The sequence below is a fragment of the Ranitomeya variabilis genome, chromosome 7, assembly GCF_051348905.1.
Source record: "Ranitomeya variabilis isolate aRanVar5 chromosome 7, aRanVar5.hap1, whole genome shotgun sequence".
Lineage (NCBI taxonomy): Eukaryota > Metazoa > Chordata > Amphibia > Anura > Dendrobatidae > Ranitomeya > Ranitomeya variabilis.
Genome location: NC_135238.1, coordinates 234138078 through 234165348, shown reverse-complemented (window position 1 = coordinate 234165348; position 27271 = coordinate 234138078). Strand labels below are relative to the sequence as shown.

General features: G+C 49.3%; 2 protein-coding genes across 2 annotated transcripts in view; one reads left to right on the top strand and one right to left on the bottom strand.

Annotated features, from left to right (window-relative positions):
* Positions 1-2763: 2763 nt before the first annotated feature.
* Positions 2764-5519, top strand: LOC143784688 (uncharacterized). Its single transcript, XM_077273205.1, has 3 exons — positions 2764-2906; positions 4068-4242; positions 5099-5519. The coding sequence occupies exons 1-3, from the start codon at positions 2852-2854 to the stop codon at positions 5247-5249; spliced, it is 381 nt and encodes a 126-aa protein (XP_077129320.1). The 5' UTR covers positions 2764-2851; the 3' UTR covers positions 5250-5519.
* A 4924-nt stretch (positions 5520-10443) lies between these two features.
* The window catches only part of TMBIM1 (transmembrane BAX inhibitor motif containing 1), a 37760-nt gene continuing 20932 nt past the window's right edge, over positions 10444-27271 (bottom strand). Inside the window, exons 2-12 of the mRNA XM_077273204.1 lie at positions 18823-19145; positions 18592-18677; positions 17909-17973; positions 17602-17655; positions 17473-17523; positions 16176-16215; positions 15928-15965; positions 13707-13794; positions 12938-13033; positions 12093-12146; positions 10444-11626 (exon numbers count right to left, since the gene is read on the bottom strand). Coding sequence (XP_077129319.1) covers positions 11480-11626; positions 12093-12146; positions 12938-13033; positions 13707-13794; positions 15928-15965; positions 16176-16215; positions 17473-17523; positions 17602-17655; positions 17909-17973; positions 18592-18677; positions 18823-19120 — 1017 coding nt within the window. The 5' untranslated portion in view covers positions 19121-19145 and the 3' untranslated portion in view covers positions 10444-11479. The remainder of the gene's footprint in view (positions 11627-12092; positions 12147-12937; positions 13034-13706; positions 13795-15927; positions 15966-16175; positions 16216-17472; positions 17524-17601; positions 17656-17908; positions 17974-18591; positions 18678-18822; positions 19146-27271) is intronic.

Here is a 27271-nt window from a genome sequence, read left to right as displayed (position 1 = left end):
TTCCTCTCAGTGTCTGGGGTGGTCTCCGGCCCTGGTGACCCCTTTCCTCTCAGTGTCTGGGGTGGTCTCCGGCCCTGGTGACCCCTTTCCTCTCAGTGTCTGGGGTGGTCTCCGGCCCTGGTGACCCCTTTCCTCACAGCGTCTGGGGTGGTCTCCGGCCCTGGTGACCCCTTTCCTCTCAGTGTCGGGGGTGGTCTCCGGCCCTGGTGACCCCTTTCCTCTCAGTGTCGGGGGTGGTCTCCGGCCCTGGTGACCCCTTTCCTCTCAGTGTCGGGGGTGGTCTCCGGCCCTGGTGACCCCTTTCCTCTCAGTGTCGGGGGTGGTGTCCGGCCCTGGTGACCCCTTTCCTCTCAGTGTCTGGGGTGGTCTTCGGCCCTGGTGACCCCTTTCCTCTCAGTGTCTGGGGTGGTCTCCGGCCCTGGTGACCCCTTTCCTCTCAGTGTCGGGGGTGGTGTCCGGCCCTGGTGACCCCTTTCCTCTCAGTGTCTGGGGTGGTCTTCGGCCCTGGTGACCCCTTTCCTCTCAGTGTCTGGGGTGGTCTCCGGTCCTGGTGACCCCTTTCCTCTCAGTGTCGGGGGTGGTGTCCGGCCCTGGTGACCCCTTTCCTCTCAGTGTCTGGGGTGGTCTTCGGCCCTGGTGACCCCTTTCCTCTCAGTGTCGGGGGTGGTCTCCGGCCCTGGTGACCCCTTTCCTCTCAGTGTCGGGGGTGGTCTCCGGCCCTGGTGACCCCTTTCCTCTCAGTGTCTGGGGTGGTCTCCGGCCCTGGTGACCCCTTTCCTCTCAGTGTCGGGGGTGGTGTCCGGCCCTGGTGACCCCTTTCCTCTCAGTGTCTGGGGTGGTCTTCGGCCCTGGTGACCCCTTTCCTCTCAGTGTCTGGGGTGGTCTCCGGTCCTGGTGACCCCTTTCCTCTCAGTGTCGGGGGTGGTCTCCGGCCCTGGTGACCCCTTTCCTCTCAGTGTCGGGGGTGGTCTCCGGCCCTGGTGACCCCTTTCCTCTCAGTGTCTGGGGTGGTCTTCGGCCCTGGTGACCCCTTTCCTCTCAGTGTCTGGGGTGGTCTCCGGTCCTGGTGACCCCTTTCCTCTCAGTGTCGGGGGTGGTCTCCGGCCCTGGTGACCCCTTTCCTCTCAGTGTCGGGGGTGGTCTCCGGCCCTGGTGACCCCTTTCCTCTCAGTGTCTGGGGTGGTCTCCGGCCCTGGTGACCCCTTTCCTCTCAGTGTCTGGGGTGGTCTCCGGCCCTGGTGACCCCTTTGCTCTCAGTGTCGGGGGGTGGTCTCCGGCCCTGGTGACCCCTTTCCTCTCAGTGTCGGGGGTGGTCTCCGGCCCTGGTGACCCCTTTCCTCTCAAGTGTCGGGGGTGGTCTCCTAGTGCATCTCATCGTTTAGGGTAATTGCGGATTATTCCTGCACATCGGATATAGGAACGTTAACCCCTTCACCTCTGCTATGTTGCCGCTTTTCTCCCATTAACCTCTCGCTTTAGGTCCTTCCGTTTCTATAGGATTTCGCTCCGGACTGCGACTTCCCAGATCTTCGCCCTTATTCCTGTCTCTTGTAGAACGTCTTGTGGCTTTAGGTTGTTGTCCTGCCCATGACCCCCGATCTCGGAAGGTTCAGCTCACGCACAGGCGTCCGGACATTTTCCTTTAGAGTTTGGTGTTAGATTCATTGTTCCATCGGGGATGGCGGCCGTCCTGGCCCAGAAGCAGCAAAACCGTCCCGAACCCTGAAACTACCGCCACCGCGTCTCACATGTAGGAGCGGTTTATACTTTCTGAAATGATATTGCTTCTCATTTACACCAAAACCCTTTAATTTGGTCTCGTCACCTTCTGGCCTTTACCAAACTGTAGAGAGGCAGCAATGTTGTTTTTGGAGAGTGGCGGCTTTCACCTTGTTCACCACTGGTCAGTGTCTCCTACTCATAAACATTAGCTATTAGGACAGAGGCCTTTAGTTGCTTAGTGGTTACCTTGGGTCCCTTTGTTCATCTCCCAGACGATTATAGACTTTTCCCTTGGACGGACCTTTGACGGTCGACTCTCCTGAGGAGGGTAATAATGGTCTTGAATGTCCTCCATTTGCAGTAAATCCGTCTGACTGTGGATTGGTGGCGTCTGAGCTCTTCAGAGATGGTTGTGTCACCTTCTCCAGTCTCTTCTGAGCTCCTCAGACGTGTCCTGTGTTCCATCCATGATACATATACACCAGCTTGTCGTGAATTTCACACTCTGATCAATTCCTGTTCTTGAAATAAAACAGGTGGCCCACTCACCCCCGATTGTCGTCCCATTGACTGAAAACATCTAATTTCACCTTCACATTATCTGCGGATCCTAAAGGGTCACTTACTTTTGCCCCTCACAGACATGAGATACTGGGATCATTTTCATCAATGAAAAAATATCCAGATTTAAGATTTTTAGCTCTTTCGGTTCTTTATCTACTTTTAGGACTTGTGTGAAATTCTGCTGTAGTTTTAGGACAAATTTGTGCAGAAATCTGGAAAACACCAATGGTTTTCTTCGAAGCCGTAAGGTTTAACAAAAATTACAAAAGTCCCTTTATTTTACAATTAAAAAAATGGAAAAAAGTTTTCAATAACTTAAATGTGCGACATAATGGAGCCACACGGCAGACACCAGAGAACAATAGCGACAGCGATCTCCATCCTGCCCCAAACTGTAACATTAGGGACACAACACAAAACTCCGAGCTGTCCTGATAATCCGGAGCACAAGAAGCCGCAGGCACAAGAAGAGGAAACTCTGCAGCTGGAAGACTACAACTCCCACAATGCAACGTGCTCTGCAGGAAGCAGGAGAGGCAGCAGTGCAGGGCAGAGCTCAGAGAAGATGGCGGCCTCCAGGGTCACAGCACTGCTGTCAGGGGGAGTCAGGAGCTGCTGGGGTAATGGGGGCGCCCAGGAGGGGGAGGGGGAGGTGCAGGTATGATGGGTGCCGCAGAGAGGTGAGGACATGTGGAGGGCAGAGGCACTGCCTGACCTGATTGGCAGGGTGTGCTGGGACTTGTAGTTCTTATTTAGTGACGAGATAGCTTCTCTCTATTGTGCAGCTGTGATTTCTGCTATATGCGATGATGACATCTTATAAGATTGTACTGAGATTTTACCTTCTCCACCGTACAGTACAACCCCCCACCCCATAGACCCCGCACAGAACAACCCCCCACCCCATAGACCCCGCACAGAACAACCCCCCACCCCATAGACCCCGCACAGAACAACCCCCCAACCCATAGACCCCCGCACAGTACAACGCTCCCACCCCATAGACCCCGCACAGAACAACCCCCCAACCATAGAGCCCACACAGAACAACCCCCCACCCCATAGACCCCCGCACAGTACAACGCTCCCACCCCATAGACCCTTGCACTGTACGACCCCCCAACCATAGACCCCACACAGAACAACCCCCCACCATAGACCCCCGCACAGTACAACCCCCCACCCCATAGACCCCCGCACAGTACAACGCTCCCACCCCATAGACCCCTGCACTGTATGACCCCCCAACCATAGACCCCGCACAGAACCCCCCAACCATAGAGCCCACACAGAACAACCCCCCACCATAGACCCCCGCACAGTACAACCCCCATAGACCCCCACACAGTACAACCCCCCATAGACCCCCGCACAGTACAACCCCCCAACCATAGACCCCCGCACAGTACAACCCCCCATAGACCCCCGCACAGTACAACCCCCCAACCATAGAGCCCACACAGAACAACCCCCCAACCATAGACCCCTGCACTGTACAACCCCCCACCATAGACCCCCGCACAGAACAACCCCCCACCATAGACCCCCACACAGTACGACCCCCGCACAGTACAACCCCCCAACCATAGACCCCCGCACAGTACAACGCCCCCACCCCATAGACCCCCACACAGTACAACCCCCACCATAGAGCCCCACACAGTATAACCCTCACCATAGACCCCCGCACAGTATAACCCCCACCATAGACCCCCGCACAGTACCACTCTTGTCCTGTGACTTTCTATATCTGTATAATATTTCTCTCTCTGTGATTTCAGGCTCAATCTACAGAAGAACGAACGTCCTGAGACCCTCAATAGCCGAAAATGCCAAATCTGTGCACACGACGCCCCCATCACGTGCCCCAAAGAATGAGGCCGAGGAGTACAAAAGCCACTTATATATCGCCGGGGCCAAACCTCAGAATCCCATGAAGAAAGTGGGGTATGCCTGGTAAGCAGGAGTGTGACCGCAAAGCCAACTGCAGGCTACCCAAATATTCCCAGCAACCAGCAGAATAGTGAGTGCAGCTCTGGGGTATAATACAGGATGTAACTCAGGATCAGTAATGTAATGTATGTACACAGTGACTGCACCAGCAGAATAGTGAGTGCAGCTCTGGAGTATAATACAGGATGTAACTCAGGATCAGTAATGTAATGTATGTACACAGTGACGGCACCAGCAGAATAGTGAGTGCAGCTCTGGAGTATAATACAGGATGTAACTCAGGATCAGTAATGTAATGTATGTACACAGTGACTGCAACAGCAGAATAGTGAGTGCAGCTCTGGAGTATAATACAGGATGTAACTCAGGATCAGTAATGTAATGTATGTACACAGTGACTGCAACAGCAGAATAGTGAGTGCAGCTCTGGAGTATAATACAGGATGTCACTCAGGATCAGTAATGTACTGTATGTACACAGTGACTGCACCAGCAGAATAGTGAGTGCAGCTCTGGGGTATAATATCCCCTTTCATCAGTTTTACATCAATAATATATCGTTGAACAAGGCTGTCAGCATCACCTTAAAGGGGAAGTCCAGCTTAACTCTTACAATGCCATGTCTGAGACCCTTTTGTGTGAAATTCCTGTAGATCATATAAAGCACCATTGGGTTCCTGGGGGTCTGAGTTCAGCGCTGATGTCATTCTGTGATGGGGTATGCGCCCTCCCGGACCCTATCATTTTACAGCTTTTTGGAGAGGATAATAAGGGTTAATCAAGTAATGGTGTTGGGATGCAGCAATGTTCGCCTTTACAGCACCGCATCCCGGAGATGATAATCTTATTTCTCCCGCAGGGTGATCGGCTTCCCGTCTGGCATCCTGCTTTTCCTATTCGCAAAGAAAAAAGTTGACAAGAGGCGCGTGGCGCAGATGAAAGCGCGGCAGAGAATGAGAGACGCTAACAAGGGGGAATACACCAGCGAGAGGTTCACCAGAGCGGCGTAACTGCTGCCACTGCGCCCTCTGCTGGCCAAGAGCAGGAACACATGGTGAACAGATCGGGAGTCATTTTCTTCTGCCGGATACATTTTATATGTATATTTTTTCATATCCAGAAATCGATCTCCCACTTTGGAATTCTCTGGATACGTTCATGTCCTTCATCTCATTTTGTCTGAGGTGTGAGTGCAACTGTACGGAATATTAAACTTTCTTTTTTTCATGAATTAAAAATATTGGATAAATAAAAATTATATAAGTGAAATTTACCAAAAAGACGGCTTTATCGTTTCAGGCGATTGTTCAGAATGTGCTATCCTGTGCGTGTAATATCTCTATTTCTGGCCATTATATGACTTGGTCGGGCTTTAGATCAAGTTAATTTTCAGTCGCCTCTGAGCTAGTAAGAGGACATTAGTTGTTTTGATGTGTCCCATAGACAGCACACACAGACATGAGGGTTTCCTGCTCTCCTGTCTCTGTGGCACCAACATGGAGGACATAATACAGCAGAATTGAGCAGTGTATCTGGGAATCCAGCTCTAGAGTGAGCATCACACTATAAATTGGCAGCATGAAGGACTCTACACATTAATACTAAATCAAACAAAGCTTGAGACAGCGCACATAGTGTCTTATCTTAAAATCACATGAAATAAAATATTGTAGGTGGTCACCTGATAGGGTTGTGACGGCCACAACTCCTATAGAAGCATGTAAAGGCTGCTGCCGGACTACCAATAGAATGCCATGCAGAAAACGAGGCATACAATAGTTGAGTCCACGGTGCCAAATGTTCAAAGTTGTAGTCACACGCAAGTATAAGCATGAATGCTTTGTGTTTCAAGGTTTTCAAACCTCTTCATCAGGACCAAAGCACAATTCTGGTTTGGTCCTGATGAAGAGGTCTTAAAATCTTGAAACATGTGGACACAAATCGCATTCATGCTTTAACCTTGCGTTTGACTGCACCTTTGAACCTTTGGCAGCGTGGACTCAACATCCTTATTCCTCTTATTCGGCAAACATTAAAACTAAGCAGTGCAAATGTGAATCCAGCACTGGGGTGAGATATAACACTAAAGCTGCAGCATGGAGGGCAGTGTACATCAGTAATAAAGCCAGTGTAGCTGAAAATCCAGTACTGTTGTGAGATATAACATGAAAACTGCAGCATGGAGGACAGTATAAAGCAATACTGAGCAAATGAATAGGGAAGATATGAATTATACAGCAGTACTGAGCTGTGTAGCTGTGAATCCAGTTCTTCAGTGAGATATAACACTAGAAAGCTGCAGCATGAAGGACACAATCCTTAAGTACTAAACAGTGTAGCTATGAATCCAGCACTGGGGTGAGATACAATTTACTAGAAAACTGCAGCATTGGGGACACTGTACATCAGTAATAAGCAGTGTAGCTGTAAATCCAGTACTGTTGTGAAATATAACATGAAAACTGCAGCATGGAGGACAGTATAAAGAAATACTGAGCAAATGAATTGGGAAGGAAGAGAATATATGAATTATACAGCAGTACTGAGCTGTGTATCTGTGAAACCAGTTCTGCAGTGAGATATAACACTAGAAAACTGCAGCATGAAGGACACAATCCATAAGTACTAAACAGTGTGGCTATGAATCCAGCACTGGGGTGAGATATAACATTTACTAGAAAACTACAGCATGGAGGAAAGTGTAAAGCAATACTGAGCAAATGAATCAAAAGGAATGATGAGAAGCTGCCACCAGCTTCCGTTCCCAGAGATGCATTGCGAAATTATCCAGAAGACTTAGCGGTCTCAGACCGCTAAGTCATCTGGGTAATTTCGCAATACATCGCTGGGAACGGAAGCTGGCGGCAGCAGCGCGCGCATCGGGACAGCTTCGCTGGACGCCGGTGGGAGAGTAGAGAACTATTTTTTATTTTAATTATTTTTTTAAACAGGGATATGGTGCCCACACTGCTATATACTACGTGGCTGTTATATACTGCGTGGCTGCTATATACTGCGTGGGCTGTTATATACTACATGGGCAATGTTATATTGCGTGGCTGTGTTATATATTACGTGGGCTGTGTTACATATTGCGTGGGTTGTGTTATATACTGCGTGGGTTGTGTTATACACTACGTGGCTGCTATATACTATGTGGCCTGTGCTATATACTATGTGGCTGCTATATACATACATACATATTCTAGAATACCCAATGTGTTAGAATCGGGCCACCATCTAGTGTCCACATAGATTTCAATTGACAGCTGTAACCTGATCCCTCAGTGAGCAAGCAGTCGCATCTGTAGATTGTAGCAGGTTTTCAATGCGAATGATGAATTCAGCAGAAGGAAAAGTGGCTCATAAATGGAGAAAAGGGCAGATTTCTGTGCTAAGATATATTACAAAGTTTCCTATATTCACATGTATTAGTAACTTATGGAAAGTTTCTTATTCGTGCCACTCTGCGGCTCCGGATTTATCCACAGGCTACACCTTCATGCAAGTGCTTTAATGATGCCAAATTGGAGGGAAAAGGTTAATTAAAGGGGTGGCCGTATTGTTAGTCGCCCTGCTGTTCTAGAAAGACAATTTTCCTTCTCCCTTCTGGTTTGGTCTTTTGTACTCTATAAACTTTCTGTCCGTGCGCCAGTAGACGTTTCTTTCCATGCTGACGGTCTGCATCTACCCAGCAGCTGCTATGAACATGCGCACCTGCAGTGTAAAGCATGGGGGACACGGCAGCAGCTGCCAACAAACCGCAGGCGACAATTCAGTGCATTATAAAAGCCATCTTTATTTCCAAGTGATCCTCTCCGCACCCGGTATAACTGTCATCCTCCTGCGACGCCACCCTGGCTGTGAGCGATATCTGCAGCGTGTTCACTAAGGCTATGTGCAAACTTTGCGGATTCCACTGCGGGTCCGCAGCAGTTTCCCATGAGTTTACAGTACAATGTAAACCTATGGGAAACAAAAAACGCTGTGCACATGCTGCGGAAAAAGCCGCGCGGAAAAGCAGCGGATTACATTCCGCAGCATGTCACTTCTTTTCTGCGGATTTTCACCTGCTCCAATAGGAAAAGGCAGATGAAAAACTGCAGAAGAATCCGCAGTAAAAACCGCGACAGGTTTTCACTGCGGATTTTGGAATTCCGCTGCGGAAAAATCCGCAGTGGAATCCGCAAAGTGTGCACATAGCCTCAGCGTTTGTCACTTTTTTTTTTTTTTTTTTTTTTTACAGTTTTTCTCATTTTCTAATTGATACGTGTGCACATTTTCTGGAGCAAGAAAAGCCGAAGAGACGTGCGACACAATAAATCTCGCTACTCCAGCGCATAAAGTACGAAACGTCCGTTTTCAGAAATGTTCAATATTGATCCTGAGGCCAAGTCTTAAAGGGTTATAAATCATTCAAAGGATAGGAAATAACTTGCTGTTCACTGAGGGTCCGACCCTGGGACCCCAACGATCCTGACATTGTGGTTCTGCAGCCCCATCCTGAAGGTGCGCTCACTTATTTCTGGCAGTCCCATAGACAATGTAGGGAGCGGAAGTTGGGACTGCTGAAAATACTTAGGGCACCTACACTTGTCTATGGGTCTGCCAGCCATAACTAAGCGCACCTTCGCTCCATTCATTGTCTATGGGTCTGCCGGCCATAACTAAGCGCACCTCCGCTCCATTCATTGTCTATGGGTCGGCCAGCCATAACTAAGCGCACCTCCGCTCCATTCATTGTCTATGGGTCTGCCAGCCATAACTAAGCGCACCTCCGCTCTATTCATTGTCTATGGGTCTGCCAGCCATAACTAAGCGCACCTCCGCTCCATTCATTGTCTATGGGTCTGCTGGACATAACTAAGCGCACCTCCGCTCCACTCATTGTCTATGGGTCTGCCAGCCATAACTAAGCGCACCTCCACTCCATTCATTGGCTATGGGTCTGCTGGACATAACCAAGCGCACCTCCGCTCCATTCATTGTTTATGGGTCTGCCGGCTATAACTAACCGCACCTTCGCTCCTTTCATTGGCTATGGGTCTGCTGTCCATAACTAAGCGCACCTCCGCTCCATTCATTGTCTATAGGTCTGCCGGCCATAACTAAGCGGACCTCCGCTACATTATCTATGGGTCTGCCGGCCATAACGAAGCGCACCTCTGATCCATTCATTGTCTATGGGTCTGCCGGACATAACTAAATGCACCTCTGCTCTATTCATTGTCTATGGGTTTGCCGGACATAATTAAGCGCACTTCCACTCCATTTTTTGTCTATGGGTCTGCCAGCAATAACTAAGCGCACCTCTGCAGCATTCATTTTCTATGGGTCTGCCGGACATAACTAAGCGCACCTCCACTCCATTCATTGGCTATGGGTCTGCTGGACATAACCAAGCGCACCTCCACTACATTCATTGTCTATGGGTCTGCCGGCTATAACTAAATGCACCTCAGCTCCATTCATTGTCTATGGGTCTGCCGGACATAATTAAGTGCACTTCCACTCCATTTTTTGTCTATGGGTCTGCCAACAATAACTAAGCGCACCTCTGCAGCATTCATTTTCTATGGGTCTGCCGGACATAACTAAGCACACCTCAGCTCCAGTCATTGTCTATGGATGTGCCAGCCATACCTAAGCGCACCTCCGCTACATTCATTGTCTATGGGTCTGCCGGCCATAACGAAGTGCACCTCCGATCCATTCAATGTCTATGGGTTCATAGACTGCTTGCGAGCAGGGCCCTCATTCCTCCTGGTATCTGTTTTGAACTGTGATTTCTGTTATGCTGTGATGTCTATTGTCTGTACAAGTCCCCTCTATAATTTGTAAAGCGCTGCGGAATATGTTGGCGCTATATAAATAAAATTATTATTATTATTATGGGTCTGCCGGACATAACTAAGCACACCTCCGCTCCATTCATTGTCTATGGGTCTGCCGGACATAACTAAACGCACCTCCGCTCCATTCTTTGTCTATGGGTCTGCAGGCCATAACTAAGCGCACCACCTTTCTGGAAGGATTTTCAGAAGTCTCATTATCAGCAGAGGCAGGATTACACTGCAGGCAAAATACCACTATACACAGCAGATATCAATGGTGATTGTTAGATCCTGTGTTTTCACAGCTCCCCTCCTTCTCCTTCCTGAACAAAGACTTTGCACACACTCATTAGATGCTTCAATACAAAAGATCAGGACACAATCTGTTCATTGCTGCTAATGTACATGTGCATTTCCTAAAATAACAGAAACTTGGACTCTAACTTGTCGAATGTGAAAATTGCAGGATTTCTAATTTTATTTTTAATAAAGATGTAAAAAAATAATTGCCAAGAATGTTAAAAAAATTCATTTAACAAAATAAAAAAAAATAACAAAATCACTTTAAAAAAAAAAAAGCTAGGTCATTTCTTTCTGAATAGTTCCCTTTAATCTTTCAAGACCGGCAGCACAGACAGCCTGGAACAGCTGATAACAGAGAACAATACACTTTGCTCCTCTATGTTGTCTGCATTGGCTACACTGTTTGTTACTTTGCATTTGATACAATGTATCAGTCTTCTTGTGACTCGGGCGGTGATAATGGGAGCGTCGATGTCCACGACTAATCAGGTTTAATATGATACAGTGATACAGAGGAAATGGCACGTAAAATATATATGAATATACATCAGTAATGCTTGACCTATACAGCAGAAGAGAAGACTGGAGGACAGCGGATCACAACCAGCAGGGGGCGCTAAAGTGCAAAACGCTTCTATTTGCACCAGTTTGTAAAAAAAAAAAAAAAGCATTAAAAAGACGACATTTAACCCTTTAAATAGAGGAAACCCCTTGTCTTCCCCCCCCCCCTTCATTCCCATCTGACAACCAGGGGTCTATCTCCTCGAAGGCAATGAGTGAGGTGTCACCTTTCTCTGCGGTCTTTCCATTTTCTGAGAAAGTGTTGCACATTGCCTCCAGTAGGTGGCACTAGAGACAGTTTTTTTTCCCACCCTCAATTTTGCATACTTTTTTCCCCCCAGGGGGCATTGTCTGACTTGTGGTGGTCTCCACAATGAGAAACGTTACCCTATAAAAATAGGAAACAGTAAGAAATTGGGACAATGGCCGAAAGTCATAGGTGATGTGAGCGCCCCGGCACTAATCCTGCTGGACATAGAGTTGTGATCAGACGGCAAACACTGCCCACTAGGGCAGCCGTAGTGCGTCCACTCGGGGGTCTTCTACGTCCTGCTCCCCACTATCTGCAGCAGGTTGATGAATATGTAGACGATGTCGGTGTAGATCTTCATGGCGCCGTAGACGTACTCCTCGGGGTTAATCGTGTGCTTCCGGTTTCCGATCACCAGTTGGGTGTCGTAGGCCAGGAACTGTCACAGACAAAGCGGAGGGGGATTAACGGCAAGAAAATTATTCCCTCCGGCTTAGTTTTAGCGATTGTCGAGGGTGTCAGTACTCGGACCCCCAACGTTAAGTATCTTCTGACCCGCCATAGTTTCTAAAATCTAAGTAGGGAAATCTCTGTGCCATGTAGGCTCTTAAAAGAAAACAATTGTTTCCTCTCTCCAAAAACAGCGCCCCTGGTCTGCAGGTTGTGCATGGTATTGCAGCTCTTCAACCGTCACTTCAGTGGAGCCGATCTGCAATACCAGATACAACCTGTAGGTAGGGGTGGCGCTGTTTTTCGGAGAAGGGCAGCCTAATTCCTGATAGCCTCTATGAGATCACATACATAAGGGTGAACAGAGGAGGTGTCAGAATCGCACCACATCGCTAAAGAACAAACTGCATAATCCAAACATGCAAAAAAAGAGAGTCACATAAAAATATACTAACCAGAGTAAAGACAACAGCCCCAATAGCCGCGTACAACATATGTAGCCAATATACCTGCAAGAGACAAGGAGACACATGAGCAGCTAATGGTCACCTACAGCATAGACAGTCTGGTACTACAACCCCCACCATCTGCACCACTACTCAGCCTGCTGTGGCCAGAGGATCACATCTTAAGGGAGAATATCAGGGAGGTAAATGATCTAATATAAAGGGGTATGTTCCCCTTTAAATAAATCAAGATGCAAATAAGGTTAACCTTGCAGCAGGAAAAGCGGAAAACCAGAGGTTAAGGAATTGCAGCACTCTTGCTAGTCGTTAATAAGAGTTAAAATCTGGGTGATGCACCACTTAAGAGATTTTTTTAAATTTTTGTATTTATTTATTTGTGGGTATTTTAAAAAAAATTCTCATAGGAAACATTTAATATTGCATTCAAAGAATTTGTAAGAGAATTAAAAAAATGATCTTATTGTTTTTATATTTTGTTTCTTTTTGCAAACTTTTCATTGCAGTTCCTGGTCCGGCCAGCAGGTGGCGCCCATCATATAGCGTTCTCCTGTCTTTTTTTTTTTAGATTTTTTTTTCTTCTTTCGTTTACGTTAGCTTTCATTGTCTTGTATAAACCCTGTAACCGTTCATGACCCCGATACGTTTCCTGTTTGTACGTATATCCTGCCTATGTGATCCGGTGAGTATCTACCCTACTGCTCCGGGGAAGCCCCCAGGGAGCACTCAGTGGATCCCAGAGCGGATTACACAAGTCGAGCAGCCGATAGATCCCAGTGATGACGACAGCCAGCGCCGCACCCTCTTTCTACCATAGTTACATTTTATACACTCACATATTTAAATGCCAGGACGATGGCGGTCACGATGCCGGTGACGAAGAGGACGATTCCCAGCACGGAGAACAGTCCGGCGCAGGAGGTGAAGTCCACCTGTCAGGAGACAAAGGAAAACCAAGTCAAGGCCAAGCCTAGTGTCCAAATACGAGTATGGCTGCCTTCAAGGGACCTTCCAAGAGTAGAAAAATGGAACAAAACAGGTTTTACCCGTCATTAAAAAACATTGAAAAAACAGAAATTACATTTTTCCATCTTTGCACTTCCCTTAACAAAAAAAAAAAAAAACAAAAAAAAAAAACACAATACAAAGCGAAGAAAAAATCATATGTAAAATGTTACCAATAAAAACTACAGCTAGACGCTCAAAAACGAACCCCCGTACGTTAAAACAAAAAAAAGTGATGGATCTCAGAAAATGGTCATAAAACTATTTATTTCTTATTTACTTTTTTTTTTGCAAAAGTTCAGATTTCCTTTTTATCTATTAAAATAAGAAACAAATTCACAAGTTTGGTCTCACTATAATCATACCACACAATGAAAAATGTAAGAACAAAGAATAATAATAATAATAATAATAATAATAATAAAAAACAACAATAAAAAAATCCAAGCGCAGTAAAGAGCTGAAGAACAAGACGTGTTTTTATTCTGCTTTTCCAGCACATTATTTGGTAAAATAAACTTCATTATTTAAAAACTACAAATCATCCCATAAAAAACCAAGTCCTGATGGTAGAAGAAATAAGGGGCGACGGCGCTGTACCTTGGTCTGGAAGCAGAAGACGGTGACCGCGATGGTGACGATCGCAGTGATCCCCAGGCAGATCAATACGGCTTTAGAACTGTAGAAACTAAAGGAAAAACAATTCTGATGATTAAACCTCTTAAAAAAAAAAAAAGTAACATTTGGCCGTTATATGGACGCGCCCTATTAACAGGTTCTACCCAATTTTTCAGTTCTCTGCATAGCCTGCAGTGTGAAGCATGGAGGTTTTCCATCCAGGCCTATAGGGTTACACTGACTGCAGACGTGTCACCCATTTCCTGACCGCACTCATGTCAGCAGCACGTATGCTCGTCTGTGCACTCCCATCTCAGCAGCGCGTATGCTCGTCTGTGCACTCCCATCTCAGCAGGGCGTATGCTCGTCTGTGCACGCTCATCTCAGCAGCGCGTATGCTCGTCTGTGCACTCCCATCTCAGCAGCACGTATGCTCGTCTGTGCACTCCCATCTCAGCAGCGCGTATGCTCGTCTGTGCACTCCCATCTCAGCAGCACGTATGCTCGTCTGTGCACTCCCATCTCAGCAGGGCGTATGCTCGTCTGTGCCCTCCCATGTCAGCAGCACGTATGCTCGTCTGTGCACTCCCATCTCAGCAGCGCGTATGCTCGTCTGTGCACTCCCATCTCAGCAGCACGTATGCTCGTCTGTGCACTCCCATCTCAGCAGGGCGTATGCTCGTCTGTGCCCTCCCATGTCAGCAACACGTATGCTCGTCTGTGCACTCCCATCTCAGCAGCACATATGCTCGTCTGTGCACTCCCATCTCAGCAGCGCGTATGGTCGTCTGTGCACGCTCATCTCAGCAGCACGTATGCTCGTCTGTGCACTCCCATCTCAGCAGCGCGTATGCTCGTCTGCACGCTCATCTCAGCAGCGCGTATGCTCGTCTGTGCACTCCCATCTCAGCAGCACATATGCTCGTCTGTGCACTCCCATCTCAGCAGGGCGTATGCTCGTCTGTGCCCTCCCATGTCAGCAGCACGTATGCTCGTCTGTGCACTCCCATCTCAGCAGCGCGTATGGTCGTCTGTGCACGCTCATCTCAGCAGGGCGTATGCTCGTCTGTGCACTCCCATCTCAGCAGCACGTATGCTCGTCTGTGCACTCCCATCTCAGCAGCACGTATGCTCGTCTGTGCACTCCCATCTCAGCAGCGCGTATGCTCGTCTGTGCACGCTCAGTGGTCGCTGCGGTTACTGTGGGGACAGATGACTTCTCGCCTTCTTCGCCGTCACATCAGTAACTACAGAGACCCCATGTTATCAGTCATACACTATTCACATCACAGTTTCCGTAGCTTAGATTGTAACGCAGTGATTACAGGGCCGAGGTCACGTCCTTATGTGGCTGATAACAGAGAACAACAGATAACATTCATGCCTCAGCAAATAAGAAGAAACAGACACCCTTCATTTATATAAGACACATGGTATAAAGGGTATAAGATAGTGAGGGGGTGGGGTTATAGGTGAACCGGTGATGTCATAGGGGGTTGGCTTATACGAGGTGAACTGGTGAGGTCATAAGGGGTGGAGTTATAGGAGGTTATCCGGTGATGTCATAAGGGGTGGAGTTATAGGAGGTTATCCGGTGATGTCATAAGGGGTGGAGTTATAGGAGGCGATCCGGTGGTCATAAGGGGAGGAGTTATAGGTGATCTGGTGATGGCATAAGGGGTGGAGTTATATGAGGAATGATAATCTATATATGGAGTGGGGTTACAGGAGGAATACTGGTGATGCCATATAGAGGGTGGGGTTATATGATGAGATGTGATGTCATACAGGGGGTGGGGTTATATGATGAGATGTGATGTCATACAGGGGGTGGGGATATATGATGAGATGTGATGTCATACAGGGGGTGGGGATATATGATGAGACATGATGTCATACAGGGGGTGGGGATATGATGATGTCATACTAAGGGTGGAGTTACAGAAGGATAGCTGTGATGTCAGACAGTAGCGGCGTGGGATCCACCACTCCTCCATTCTCCTGCTCAGTGTATTCCTCTGGGAGTTTTATCCTTATGGAATCTTTTCTTAGTCTTATCGCTTAGGCTGATGATGTCATTGGCTCTGATGACATCACTCGCTCTGTACTAACTTTATTTAGACAAACCCCAAGAACAACAGAAAAGCAGCAGATATTACAGATGGATGACATCATCCACAGCCCCGGGGGGCACAGTACTGACCTTGCGATTGTTCCGGTCATAAAGGACATGGCGAGCGTCTGCGGAGAGAGAAGAGGCATCACCCAAACGCTGCAGCAAGTAACGGGGCATCGGGGGAAAGATGATGGGGGAAGGGGGCATGCACAACATCAAGAAGGGACAGAGGGACGCCAGGACTACCACCATCACTGTGGGGCCCCGCGGTGAATCCGTGGCCCCTGCAGCCACAACTCCACCTCCATAGCCACAAAGAGCGACGTCGTACTCACAAATACACTCAGAAGAATCACGTTCCAGGGGAAGCGCCTCCTGCAACCGACAAGAGCGACATTCAGAGAAGTGCTGACAACCGCAGCGTGCCATCACTGGGTGAATATGACAAACTCCAGAGCTGAAATCTACAAGCCCAGGTCTGTACAGTCCTCTACTGTAGGAAATACTGACAGCCCTGCAAATGGATGGAGATGACCGACAATATGTTGCTGGCTGTTTCTACCTGTAACTAGCAGAATAGTGAGTGCAGCTCTGGAGTATAATACAGGATGTAACTCAGGATCAGTAATGTAATGTATGTACACAGTGACTGTACCAGCAGAATAGTGAGTGCAGCTCTAGAGTATAATGCAGGAGGTAACACAGGATCAGTAATGTAATGTATGTACACAGTGACTGCGCCAGCAGAATAGTGAGTGCAGCTCTGGGGTATAATACAGGATTTAACTCAGGATCAGTAATGTATGTACACAGTGACTGCACCAGCAGAATAGTGAGTGCAGCTCTGAAGTATAATACAGGAGGTAACACAGGATCAGTAATGTAATGTATGTACACAGTGACTGCACCAGCAGAATAGTGAGTGCAGCTCTGGGGTATAATACAGGATGTAACTCAGGATCAGTAATGTAATGTATGTACACAGTGACTGCACCAGCAGAATAGTGAGTGCAGCTCTGGGGTATAATACAGGATGTAACTCAGGATCAGTAATGTATGTACACAGTGACTGCACCAGCAGAATAGTGAGTGCAGCTCTGGAGTATAATACAGGATGTAACTCAGGATCAGTAATGTAATGTATGTACACAGTGACTGCACCAGCAGAATAGTGAGTGCAGCTCTGGAGTATAATACAGGATGTAACTCAGGATCAGTAATGTAATGTATGTACACAGTGACTGCACCAGCAGAATAGTGAGTGCAGCACTGGAGTATAATACAGGATGTAACTCAGGATCAGTAATGTAATGTATGTACACAGTGACTGCACCAGCAGAATAGTGAGTGCAGCTCTGGAGTATAATACAGGAGGTAACTCAGGATCAGTAATGTAATGTATGTACACAGTGACTGCACCAGCAGAATAGTGAGTGCAGCACTGGAGTATAATACAGGATGTAACTCAGGATCAGTAATGTAATGTATGTACACAGTGACTGCACCAGCAGAATAGTGAGTGCAGCTCTGGAGTATAATACAGGAGGTAACTCAGGATCAGTAATGTAATGTTTGTACACAGTGACTGCACCAGAGAATAGTGAGTGCAGCTCCGGAGTATAGGAGACTTACCTCGGGCCCTGACAGCAGGCAAGAACCAGGTAGGTAACAAAGAAGACGGCGCTGTGAAGTAGGAGACAACAGTCACACACTGGGCAGAGCCCCTGGGTATGGCGGGCAGGCCGCGCGGTGTATACTCACTAGGATGCATAATACACGGCCGGATTCCTCCTCACAAATGTGTAGACCGGTTCCCTGCAGGAGACACACGGCCGTCAGTCAGAGGGAAGATCTGCAGCAGCTTGTTATAATGCCGCGATATACTGTGCAGCGCTGACACAGACAATATCACCGCTTCCTGACCCCATAATCCCCCGTGTGAACGGCGCCAAATACAATCCGTGAGATCAGTCACTAATCTGCGTCCACAGTCATCTCTGACGATCCTGCGTGTGAACACCGTCCTACAGGAAGACAAACTATTCCCCGGACAGGAGATGAAACCTACACAAAGGTGAAGACTGCGATGATCGCCACCGTGACCAATAGCTGCAGCGATATGATGGCGTAAACCTGAAAAACAAGAACACGAGGTCAACAATGTGAGCGCAGGCAATGCTGTAACTACCGTCCCCTCTGTACTCTGCGGACCCCCGGGCCGAGACCGAGCTGCAGAGACAAATCACTCAGTTCTTTTAAAATTGCTCTAAAGCACCTAAAAAGACAAAAACACCTGCCAACGTCACAAATATTCTTCATCAAAAATTTTCCCCCATTTTCCACACAGCACTTCTATGCAAATTGATGTGTTTCCATGGTAACAGACTACAAAGCGCACCCTGCGTAGTCAGACTCTGCATGTGTTCATCTCTCCTCTTCTTCATAACCAATACACTGCAGTTAAGCATGACAGCAGGATCAGACTACACAGGGTGTGTTTGTAGTCTGTTACCATGGAGACACATAGGTCTGCTGAGGAGCTGTAAACACAAAACGGTAGTTTTGATTTTACCCGAGGTTGAGCGATGGACGCCTAATTTATTATCTACAGGAAAGTCTTTGCTTTAGTCTTATAGGTTCTAATTCTTTGACGTTCGGCGCCAGTTTCAAGTGAGCGTCAGACAATCACGCCCCTCCCCCGCATTACTGGTCCATTACAGTAAATTAGGCCTGGCGTTTCTGAGGACTCACCTTACGGATGAACGCGTGTCGCACGGCTTTGTCGTCCCAAGAGCCGAACTGCCCGTCCCCAGAGGTGTTGTAGATGTCGGAGTCGCCTGCGGGATAATGAAGATGAATAACAGGTCACCAGCAATGGCGGCCGCCGCGGCCCGTCTGCCCTAAGGAGCCCAAACCACCGTGATCTGGGCCAAGAAGAAACAGCCCACGAGGAGGAAACATCTCACGGCGTCCGGCACTTACCGGGGTTCATAGGAATGTTGGGGAGCATCGGCATCACCGGCTTGGGGGGCTCATTATGTCCTGGTTCTGGATAACCCCCCGGCTGAGGATATCCTCCGGGCTGAGGCTGTGGGTAGAATCCACCAGGCTGTCCGTATGGAGGAGGATAGCCCCCAGGCTGTGGGTAATTGCTGGGAGGGTATCCGGCAGGTGGAGGGTATCCACCAGGCTGATTGTATCCACCAGGCTGATTGTACCCACCAGGGTAATTTAAAGGGTCTCGATCATCGTATGGTGGGGGGGCATTGGGATAGGACATGGCTGCAGGTCAAAACCCAAAAATCCTAAAAGGAAGAAAAGGAAACATGAATTATTCACCTCGATTTCACATTATTCTGGGTATAAGAGGTCAGTGTGAGACCACCGGCACCCAAAATACGGGAAGGATCTAATGGGGGGCCGGGGGACCCCAGAAGTAAATGGTGAACTCTTGTCCCAAGGTGGGGCATCATGTGGAGGAGTCATCTATGTAGACCACTGAGCTGAGACCCCCTTAGTCATTGGAATTAGGAGTCTTGCAACGTTCAGGAGTGAACCCCTAAATATCGGGGGAAGCTGTCGTTCCCTTTTGTGATGAGCGCCACAGTGCTGCAGTTGTGCGTCCAGGAGCTTCCCCTCCCCACTCAGTTATGGACCCCGGCTTCACCGAATGCCCATGGGGGGCAACAAGGACAGGAAGCGGACTGAGTCGCACTGCACAAGTACGGAGGAGGACCCCCATTCTGGCCACACACAGGGGCGACACGTCTCACTCTTGTTACTTGCGGCACCGGCCCACTCAGCGGCTTCCCATCCCGCTGCATGGGACAATTCACACCCCGTCTGGAAACCCCACGATCTCGAAGATGAAGGTTGGGTGTGTTTAGTGGCGTCGTACATGGGGAGGACACAGGGGCGGCTCCCCGGGCACCAAAGTCTACGGGGGGACAACATGTCGTCCTCACCCCACTCTCCTAGGAGCGGCTCCAGAAGGTGCAGCTTATGTGAAGAGCGGCGCAGCGATCTGCCAATGCAGAGCGCAGCATTCGTTATGAGTTTGTCATGGGCTGCTGCACTCTGCATAGGCAGAAACCAGATGACAGACGCTGAGCAGCTAATGAATGAAGAGAGGAATCGCCTACACCACACATGATCAGTACCGTCTTCATTCATTACTAAGAACAAATGTTCCGTTTTTACACTTTTTCTACCCGTAATCAAGGTGAGGGCGAAGGTTAGAGAGCCCGGACACAGGTACAGTGGGTGCAGAGGAGACTCAAAAGCCGCTCTACCACAAGACCCCAGTATTATAGTATCCATGGTCGGTGGGCTCGGTCACAGATTGGCGAGACACAGAACATTTACTTTTGCCTCCGGTTAAATAATACAAATGGGTGTACAATGTTATAAAGTGAGCAACCTGACATGTCTGCCCCTTGAATTCTCTCGGTGGCAAAGACCGCACCGTCCCCTGGTCCTCCTGCCCGATATCTACAACTATCCGGGTCTTGTTGGGGCATCCGCTCACATTGGGCTAAAAGGTGGAAGAGCCCCAGGTAAATCTTCCTGTAGGAGTGGGCATGTCGTATCCTACCTCCATATATCGTCGCCCACTTCCTCCTGTGGTCGGACCCCTGCGCCTACACCCGTATACCACTGGGGGTCTATAGATCGTATGCGGTCAGCCCCACTGCGCCCCGGCTGGACGGCCCCGCTGCATTCATTTATAGAAAGATATCTGAATATTCCCAGTGGGCTCCTGGGCCGCTCGTCCTCCTCCTGACGCTGCTCCACAATAGTGCAGTCATGTTGCTCGGTGCCCCACCCGTGGCCCAGCACCAGGCTCAGGCTCATTATGGAGACGTTCTATATAATCCGCCTGCGGGGGGTTAATGACCGGAGTCAGCACCACAGAGCGGCCCGAACCCTGACCGCGGTCACAGATTACACGGAGCCACAATCCCATGGAAATCAGAGCACCGAGAGTCCAGATGGTGGCACCCAGGCAGGACGGACGAGCCGCGGTGCAGGCAGAGCAGATATAGGGGCAGCGCTCACACCGGGCCCCGGGGCACACGGCCGCCATGGGCTCATATACTGAGCCATTTCCCTACAGCTTGATATTACTGACAATCCCTCAGCCTCAAATCTTATGAAATCTAAAAAAACCCCAAAACATTGTGATGGGCTCAGAAAATAAATGCACCAGATGAGCGATCTATTACATGCAGGGCCATCAGGGGGATCTCTATGTCCACTAGGGCCACTAAGAAGCACCGTGACTCTGCCCATATGGCCCCCGCCAGGTACAGGACCACGGACCAAGCCAAACATGAGACCTCGGACCACGCCAGGAACGGGACCAAAGCCCATGCCAGGGACGGGACCTCATGAACCAAACAAGGGACGGGATCTTGGACCACGCGAACCAAACCAGGGATGGGACCTCGGACCATGCTAGGGACCCCTGCCCACGTGGACCATGCCAGGGACGGGACCTTGGACCATGCTAGGGACCCCTGCCCACGTGGACCATGCCAGGGACGGGACCTTGGACCATGCCAGGAACGGGACCAAAGCCAATGCAAGAACGGGACCCCCGCCCACACGGCCCACGCAAACCAAACCAGCGAAGGGACCTCGGACTACATCATGGATGGGACCCCTGCCCATGCTGCCTACTTAGGCCACCTAGTGAGTAAGGATTAAACAACTATGATAAGCTCTCTGACCACTGGGCTGCAGGGAGGTGCTCTCCTTCCACAAGGACCACCGGAGGAAGAGAAAATAAATCCAGGACAAGTTCTGAATATTGATAAATATGTGCTCGTAGTGCAGACATATATGAGGTCCCCTCCATGCTGCCATTATCAGGTGCAGACAGGGCAGTGATGCCTCCGCTCGGTGGATACTCAGCGGTATCACGATCTGAGCTCCAGATACAAACATCATGTGAATGAGCAGCGGGACGCGGAGAGACCCCCAACCACATCGCGCCTGCTGGCGGACGAGAGTGAAATGGTGACCGCTTCCTCAATACAAAGGAGGAAATTAAAGGGGTTTTCCCAAATTACGCCATTTACGTCACACCCACAGGACATCACCGTCATTTCAAAGGAAGTTACAAATCTCAAAAATGTAAGTATTGAAAAAGTTCTACCGGAGTAAAATAACACTGCTCCTTTCTTCCAAAAAATGCCGCCTCACCTATCACTTATCCATGGTCATTTCTGATACAGAGGCTCCACTGAAATGAATGGGGTGTAGCTGCAAAACTAAACACGTCCTGTGGACAGTAGTGGCGCTATTTTCAAAAGAAATCACCCATATTTTTTTAATCCTGTACAACCCCTTTAATAAGGTGTTTGTTCCTTATACGACCCCTGCCTTGGATGCATTTTTTTTTCTCAATTCATTTCCTCACTAGTTCCAGGATCTCTGCTTGTTGTCAGTGCAATGAGCGATGTCCGGGCGTCACCATCACGTGGATATAACGCCGGATTTGTCACCAACTTTGAGTTCTCTGTCGCAATATGTACAAGAATAGGAGAATGCGGGAGGGGTCGGTGTCCAGCAATTATTTTTAGATTACTGGATTTTTTTAGTAGGAAACTCCGCCTCTATGAAAATGAGCGGAATTACAGGAACAAGAGAACAGCAAAGATACAATGTAAAGGGAAAGAACATAAGGAACTAAGCTACAAAACAACAAGACACTGAGCGAATGGGACACACCACTGTCCCCTGCAGAGGACGCACCGTTATGGGGGAATCACTTGCCTGATGACGCACTGTTATGGGGGGATCTGCGGAGGAAGCACTTATGGGGGATCTGTCGATGATGTGCTGCTATGTGGGATCTGTGGATGATGCAGTTATGGGGGATCTGTGGAGGACGCACTGTTATGGGGGATCTGTGGATGACGCACTGTTATGGGGATCTGTGGATGACGCACTGTTATGGGGATCTGTGGATGATGCACAGTTATGGGGGATCTGTGGAGGACGCACTGTTATGGGGGGGAACAGCGAATGATAATCTCGGTATGTTGGAACAATGATCAGCATTGACAGTAAGGGGACAATAACGCTCATTATCTCGGCAGCACAGATGATATTAGGACTGACAGCGCGGACGTTCCCTCCTGACAGCACAGTCTGGGAGTGGATGTTATGACCCACGGACGTCACTGGAAACCATCCTGAGTGACGTGTAGATGTCGTCTCCGTTCACATCCAAAGCGCAGAATCCGTCTGACCACTCCGATATAATGGGGCAGAAACAAACCAGGACGGGCAGATTTGTCTTTACTTTGGATGTGAATGTAGAAGAAAACAAGAACAAGCTCAGAAGTCAGAAAAATATGAACGTGAAATGGTTAAATATCTGTGACTGGTAATAAGAATGGGGCTCATAACTGCATCCAGGAGAGCCCACCCAACACCACAATGTCATCCAGGAGAGCCCACCCTAGTACACAATATAATGTCAGCGCATGGGAGGGGGGAGGGGAGAGATATTATACAGGAAGCCAGTGAAGAGCGGCATCTGGTTTTTGTTTCCTTTCAGTAGAAAGAGCTGGAAAATCTTCATCAGTAAAGAAAAACGAGTAGAGAAAGAAACAAACTCCACAACCTGCAGTGTACTCCAGAGCTGCATTCACATTACCATTGGAAACAGTCATAAAACTTCTCAGAAACCAAAATGTACTGCTCTATAGAGAGAGAGGGAATGCTGGCAAACTTTATCTCTAAAGCTGCAGAATAGTGAGTGCAGCTCTGGAGTATAATACAGGATGTAACTCAGGATCAGTAATGTAATGTATGTACACAGTGACTGTACCAGCAGAATAGTGAGTGCAGCTCCGGGGTATAATACAGGATGTAACTCAGGATCAGTAATGTAATGTATGTACACAGTGACTGCACCAGCAGAATAGTGAGTGCAGCTCTGGAGTATAATACAGGAGATAACTCAGGATCAGTAATGTAATGTATGTACACAGTGACTGCACCAGCAGAATAGTGAGTGCAGCTCTGGAGTATAATACAGGAGGTAACTCAGGATCAGTAATGTAATGTATGTACACAGTGACTGCACCAGCAGAATAGTGAGTGCAGCTCTGGAGTATAATACAGGAGGTAACTCAGGATCAGTAATGTAATGTATGTACACAGTGACTGCACCAGCAGAATAGTGAGTGCAGCTCTGGAGTATAATACAGGAGGTAACTCAGGATCAGTAATGTAATGTATGTACACAGTGACTGCACCAGCAGAATAGTGAGTGCAGCTCTGGGGTATAATACAGGAGGTAACTAAGGATCAGTAATGTGTGTACACAGTGACTGCACCAGCAGAATAGTGAGTGCAGCTCTGGAGTATAATACAGGATGTAACTCAGGATCAGTAATGTAATGTATGTACACAGTGACTGCACCAGCAGAATAGTGAGTGCAGCTCTGGGGTATAATACAGGAGGTAACTAAGGATCAGTAATGTAATGTATGTGCACAGTGACTGCTCCAGCAGGATAGTGGGTGCAGCTCTGGGGTATAATACAGGCTGTAACTCAGGATCAGTAATGTAATGTATGTACACAGTGACTGCACCAGCAGAATAGTGAGTGCAGCTCTGGGGTATAATACAGGAGGTAACTAAGGATCAGTAATGTAATGTATGTACACAGTGACTGCACCAGCAGGGTAGTGGGTGCAGCTCTGCTCAGCTGCTACTCACTGTGCTGATTGTGGGTGCGGTCGCTGCTGAACCTGCAGTGTGCTCCTGAGCTCCTGAGAACCACCACCTCTCCACCCGGGGACCTGCTCTCTCTCTTACCCAGGGAGGGAGTGGGTTTCCTGGGATGAGTGAAGGAGCCAAGTCCCAGGCTTCTGCTTCCCGGACCAGGCTGGCGGGGGGCAGAAGGAACCAGCAACCAGCCTGCACATCAGAGGATTCGGGGGTGAGACGCTCCACCAGGAGTCGCAGCAATGTGGCTCCTACTCCCCCCAGGTCTGCAGAGACCCAGAGAAGCCGCAAGGCTTCCATGGAGGAGAAGCCTGCTAGTGTGCAAGATGGCGGTCCTTCTGGAGGAAAGCTGAGTGCTCACGGAGGTGAAGCCGACCTCACTGAAGAGGGTTGGGCGCTGCAGAGCCCCCGGGAGTCTGTGTCCACCTATGCCTCCCGGGTCATGAGCCACCTCCGTGAGTATGAAGACGCAAGCAAGACCATCACGAGGCTCCGAGAGGAGCTGCGCTGCACAAGCAACAAAGCTGCAGGTTCCTCCAAACCGAGGAAGAATCAGCTCCAGGCGGAGGTAAGGAGACTGAAGGATGACATCAATGAGCTTGAAGTCAGAAAAGCTTTCATCAGAGAAAAAAGTGGACCATTTAAGGAAAAACTTATTAATGAAGATCGATTCAGAGAAATGGCTGATAACAGAGAGCAAAGGCAGATGGGGCTGCAGCCTGAGTGCCAGGTGGATGATGATGATGAGGAGGAGGATGATGACCAGCAGAAAGCCCCACCTGGCGGCCTGCTTAGTCACTCACAGGCCACGTGCAGCGAGCTCCCTGCTGGACAGGCGACAATGACATCTCGTCGCAGTTCTGCTGGCTCTGGGGAGGACAGTGACATCGGCCAGGGAGGGGCACTAATGGCCGAGATCAAGCTCCTGGAGTCCCCAGTGTGCCTTCAGAACTTCCATCTTGGTGATGATTTGCCAGAGGAGGCACCTGGGGGCCGGAAAAAAAAGGTGAAGAAGATCAAACCTAAGCTCCAGGAAGCGGTAAGCTATGTATATGCCCCCCTCCCTGTACCCCCTGAGTCGCCTGCAGGGTCAGCTCGCTGTATAAGCCCCGTTGCCCAGCCCAGCCCGGGTTCTGCTGTGGATCCGGTGCAAAGGCGCGGGGAGACTACAAAGCAATGTAGTGAGGCGCAGAGCTCCGTTTCTGCTTGTAGTAGCAGGGACGTAGCAGCAGGTGCATCAGCCGAGAGGCTGGACAGTGAGGGCGGCCCGGCGGCGGGCGAAAAATCAGGCCACGATACTGTGGTGCGCTCCCCAGTGGGAGGGGGGAGCAGCCCGGTGTCAGGGGCAGCTCCGGTGGCCTCGGTGCCCCTGAATGCTGTTGCCGCTGATCACTTAGTTGAGAAGCGGCGGCAGTGTGAGGGGGTTACCGGGGCTGGGCGTTCCGGTCCTCCCTCCAAAGTCCTGTTCTGTGTTGGCGCCGCTGGTCAACAAGATCCTGATGCTAAGGATCAGCGGTGCCTCACAACAGCGAAAGATCAGCGGCGCCTGGTAGCAACCATGAAGCAGCGGAAAATATCAACTGATGATGCGGAGGGCACACATAAAACCAGGGGTGAGGTCACCTCCAGTTCTGTGGAGGAGACTCAGCCCCTTGTGCCTGATGATGCGGAGGCCAAAATGTCACCCCCTGTTGTCACTGGTCCAGCAGGAGTGAATGTGGTGGTGGGTATGGATGAGGAAAACTCTTTGTCTAGTGGTGTGGTTGCTGGTTTGGTGGAGGGTGAGGAGGTTATGGAGGTGGGTAATGGTGATACTGTTGGTGTGGATGTGGTCACTGGTCCGGTTGCCCCCCCGGTGGTGGCAGCACCTGTCAGGAGTTATGCCGCTGTCACCTCCGGGGGAAATAGGGCGTCCTCCTCGTCTCTGGGCTCTGGGGACGGCATGTTGCAACGGCGTCTCCTGGAAGCTCTAAAGAAGGGAGAGAGATCACTAATGGTAGAGGGTCGAGAGGTTGATCTATCCTTCTGGATAGAGAGGCATGGCCTCGGGGCCTTCCGAGAGCAAAGAGGGGGGGATACAGTGTGGTCCCTCCCAACAGCCGGGCCGGGTAGTGTGCGTAGGAATGTGGTCCGTCTTCGGTGGAGGGGCAGTGATGCGTGTCCTCCAAGGTCGAAGGTTGTGGAGCTCCTGCTGAGGATGGGCTTCAAGGCGATTGACATCTACGCCTTGATACATCCCTATTCCACACCTGAGTTTGATGTCAGCTTTGTTCGGCCGGAGGGGCTTGAACTTTTCTGGTCGAACTATGAGTTGGCAAAAAATGAGCCCGGCTGGCGAGACTTTGCCGTTCAGGCGGTGTCTCGACAAAATCAAGTCAAGAAAGTGACCGTGATGACATGTAACGAGTCGCTTTCTTGTTATGACATCATGACGTGGCTTGGCCGGTATGGAGAGGTAGTGGAGATGCCAAAGAAAAACCGTGAAGAGTTTGGTATCTGGTCAGGGGCCTGGACGTTTATGGTAAAACTTAAGCGTTCAGGTGGTACGGTTGCCCACATACCATCATCTGCCTTCCTGGGTAGGGATCGTATCCTGGTCTTCTACCAGGGGCAACCGAAGCTCTGTCACAGGTGCGGCGACCCCACACACTTCAGCGCAAACTGCACTGTGCAGAAGTGTGCA

Coding starts and splice junctions, on each gene's coding strand:
- LOC143784688 (XM_077273205.1), top strand. CDS start 2,852: ATGGCGGCCTCCAGGGTCACAGCACTGCTGTCAGGGGGAGTCAGGAGC. Junction 2,907..4,067: donor GGGAGTCAGGAGCTGCTGGG/GTAATGGGGGCG, acceptor CTGTGATTTCAG/GCTCAATCTACAGAAGAACG. Junction 4,243..5,098: donor AAGAAAGTGGGGTATGCCTG/GTAAGCAGGAGT, acceptor TTTCTCCCGCAG/GGTGATCGGCTTCCCGTCTG.